The sequence below is a fragment of the Penaeus monodon genome, chromosome 24, assembly GCF_015228065.2.
Source record: "Penaeus monodon isolate SGIC_2016 chromosome 24, NSTDA_Pmon_1, whole genome shotgun sequence".
NCBI classification, from domain to species: Eukaryota; Metazoa; Arthropoda; class Malacostraca; order Decapoda; family Penaeidae; genus Penaeus; species Penaeus monodon.
In genome coordinates, this window is record NC_051409.1 from 3,087,822 (window position 1) to 3,090,629 (window position 2,808).

Genomic DNA, 2,808 nt, shown 5'->3' on the forward strand with positions numbered 1-2,808 from the left:
GACCTGCCCTTCATCTGACAGGCTCACATGAACCCTGTGATTTTTCTTCGCAGAAAGTGGAGGACCCTGAGGAGCGGTACGAGGAGCTCTTGACAGTGATCGGTTCTGGGGATGATGCTGTGAAAGTTTCCGAACTGTTGTGCCAAGGTGCTCCTCTCGAGCCTGTGGGTAGTCTGTCTATCCACGCTCTGTCCCTTGCAGTCACATCCAACCGCCGCAAGATAGTGAGTCTCCTCATCGCTGCTGGGGCTCCTCTCACCTCCATGGCTGGGGGCCTGACTCTCCTGCAGCAGGCTTGGAACTCCCCTGATGTCACAATCCGAGTACAAGTTCTCATCACTAGGGTAAGAAACTTCTACAAAAAGGCATTTCTGTCTGAAGATCACCATGAATAGAACTAACATGCTTACCTTCAAGCATAGAAGCCTATAGTATAATTTAATTATAATATTCTCCAATTGACACTCTAGTAATTGAAATGATGGAATTCAACCCCCAGGCTTATAAGAACAGGCTGGCTTGGGAGAAGCGGCAGCTCCCGCCTCGTGAACACCTTCTCCACCAGGGTATAGACCGCATGCTGGACACTCTAGGAGGCCCAACGCCATGGCGGACCAAGTGGAAATACTTGGGTGTGAAGACGCTCACGGCTCTTATGTGCACAGCTGCCCAGTTTAATTGCACCCTCACAGTGTTCTTTCTGCAACAGGCAGGGGCTCAGAGCTTCTTGTTGAGTGAGGGTGGCCACACGTCCCTCCACGTGGCGCTCCATTATAAACACTGGAGTCTTGCAGCTGTCATGGTTAAAGACATGAGCGCGAGCCTTTACATATCTGACTTGTCGGATATTCTGCCAAGGGACATCATGCCCAACTACTTACGAGAGGAAATAGAAGAGGTTAGTGTTTTTGCTACCTACCTGTTCTTTTTTATAGAATATCTTGTACTTTATGTCTTTTATACTGTTGATAGAACACAAATATTTTTGACATAGTACTATTTCATTACACAATATATGTAAATATGATTATTAAAATGAGAGCATTTTTTTCCCACACAGTCTTTGCATGCAAAGGAGAAGAGGAAACTAGATGATATGTATGAAAAACTGAAAGATGAGAGCGAAAAAGAAGATGTAAAGCTTATAATCCAACTAACAGACGAACTCTTCTCCATCTATCAAAACTCAGACAGCAGCAACAGCTATGAAATTCCATCTTACCTCTCCTCTATTGTCTGTGCATCACTGTCAGTAGCAGCGCAGAGAGGACTTCTACAGCTCATGTATATGATTGTGAAAATCTGCGGGATACATCCAGACACAGTAGTTGATTACACCAACGACACCACCGCGCTTCACCTGGCAGCGGCCCATGGCATCTCCGGCTGCGTGGCCCTCCTCCTGGATCTCAAAGCCAATCCTCTGCAGCCAGACAAGTACGGGCACACGGCCTTGCATTTTGCTGCCATGAACTCAACCTACGACTCAACCTACCAGCTCCTGGCGGCAATGGTTCATGATGAGGAACCAGTGAGCGTAGCAGGTACTGTGCCTTCAGAAATCAAAGAAAATGTGGTAAAGTATCTCAAGTTGTACCGGAAGACGGAGACTGCGATCAAGGACAACACTAACCTTCCAGAAAGAGCTGATCCGGCAGAAGCAACAGTGACTTTACTCAAACAGGTGGGCTTGAGTGACATCATAGATGACTGCAGTGACTTCAGTGTTGACTTCAGTGAGGGTGAGGCAAGGGAAGTGAGCACAGCAGTCCAAAAGGAATGTCAGATTATTTCCGATGGAGTAGCATTACAAGACAAGACTTACGAGGGTACCCTGACTCTCGTGGGGAGTTCATCCGATGGCACACTCTTATATGCACCGGATGAATGTGACATTAGCATTGTTCTTTCAAATATCCCAGATGTTGAGGTCAGGGTAGTGGAACAGAACGAGCGGGAGGTTTTAGACTGTGGACACAGGCTCAGAATCGAGGTCAAGACAGACGCACCAAACTTTCAGGGCAACACACTCATTGAAAACTTCTACAGCCTCATTACGAGCTACCTGGAATGCCATACCCTGCATGACAAGCGACTGAGCGTTGTTCCCCCTGGGGTGACAAGAACCCAGGTGGGCGTGTCCCTGTCCTTCGCGTGGCAGGGGAGCCAGTACCCGCTCCTACTCGTGGGCGTCGACCTGGTGCCGGTGCTCCCTCTTCCCTGGCCCAAGGACGTGCTGATACCAGCGCTGACGCCTCCGGACATTCAGGAGGTCCACCTCAGCAACAAGGCAGATGGAACTTGGCAATGCAGCTTTGCAGGAGCCGAAGTAGCGGTAATCAGCCAGCTCTCGCCTGAGGAACGACGGGTGTTTCTGTCCTGCAAGACGCTGCTGTCCCGCTTGAAGCCCGAGGTGTGGATGCCCCGAGACGTGAAGTCGCTCTACACCCAGTGGAAGATTCCCATTCCGGCCGGATTCGCGCTCAAGAACGCCTTTCTCAACGTCTTGGAACGGAAGCGAAGGGAGGCACTCGAGTGGCACGAGCAGGACCTGCTCAAGTGGATGATCAAAGTGTTTAGGGAAATGTGCAAAGCTGACGTGGAGGTTTTCGCAGAGCAGGATGAGGTGCAGCCGCGCGAGGTCCTTGTGCCCAAGAAAGTGTACGCTTACTTCGGAGGCGATTTTGAGAAGCCGAAAGCCGGCGACGGGGCTCCGGATATCATCGAGATTCTCGAACAACTTCAGAGTAATTGATCATCTTAAGAAAGTATGCATTTAGATCCCCGTCTATTTGTCTAACTTTATAG

General features: G+C 49.6%; 1 protein-coding gene across 1 annotated transcript in view; it reads left to right on the forward strand.

The window, feature by feature from the left end:
* The window catches only part of LOC119588800 (serine/threonine-protein phosphatase 6 regulatory ankyrin repeat subunit C-like), an 8,621-nt gene extending 5,819 nt beyond the window's left edge, over positions 1-2,802 (forward strand). The window contains 3 exon segments of the mRNA XM_037937448.1: positions 54-344; positions 500-898; positions 1,061-2,802. Of these exon segments, the coding sequence (XP_037793376.1) occupies positions 54-344; positions 500-898; positions 1,061-2,755 (2,385 nt within the window). The 3' untranslated portion in view covers positions 2,756-2,802.
* Positions 2,803-2,808: the final 6 nt, after the last annotated feature.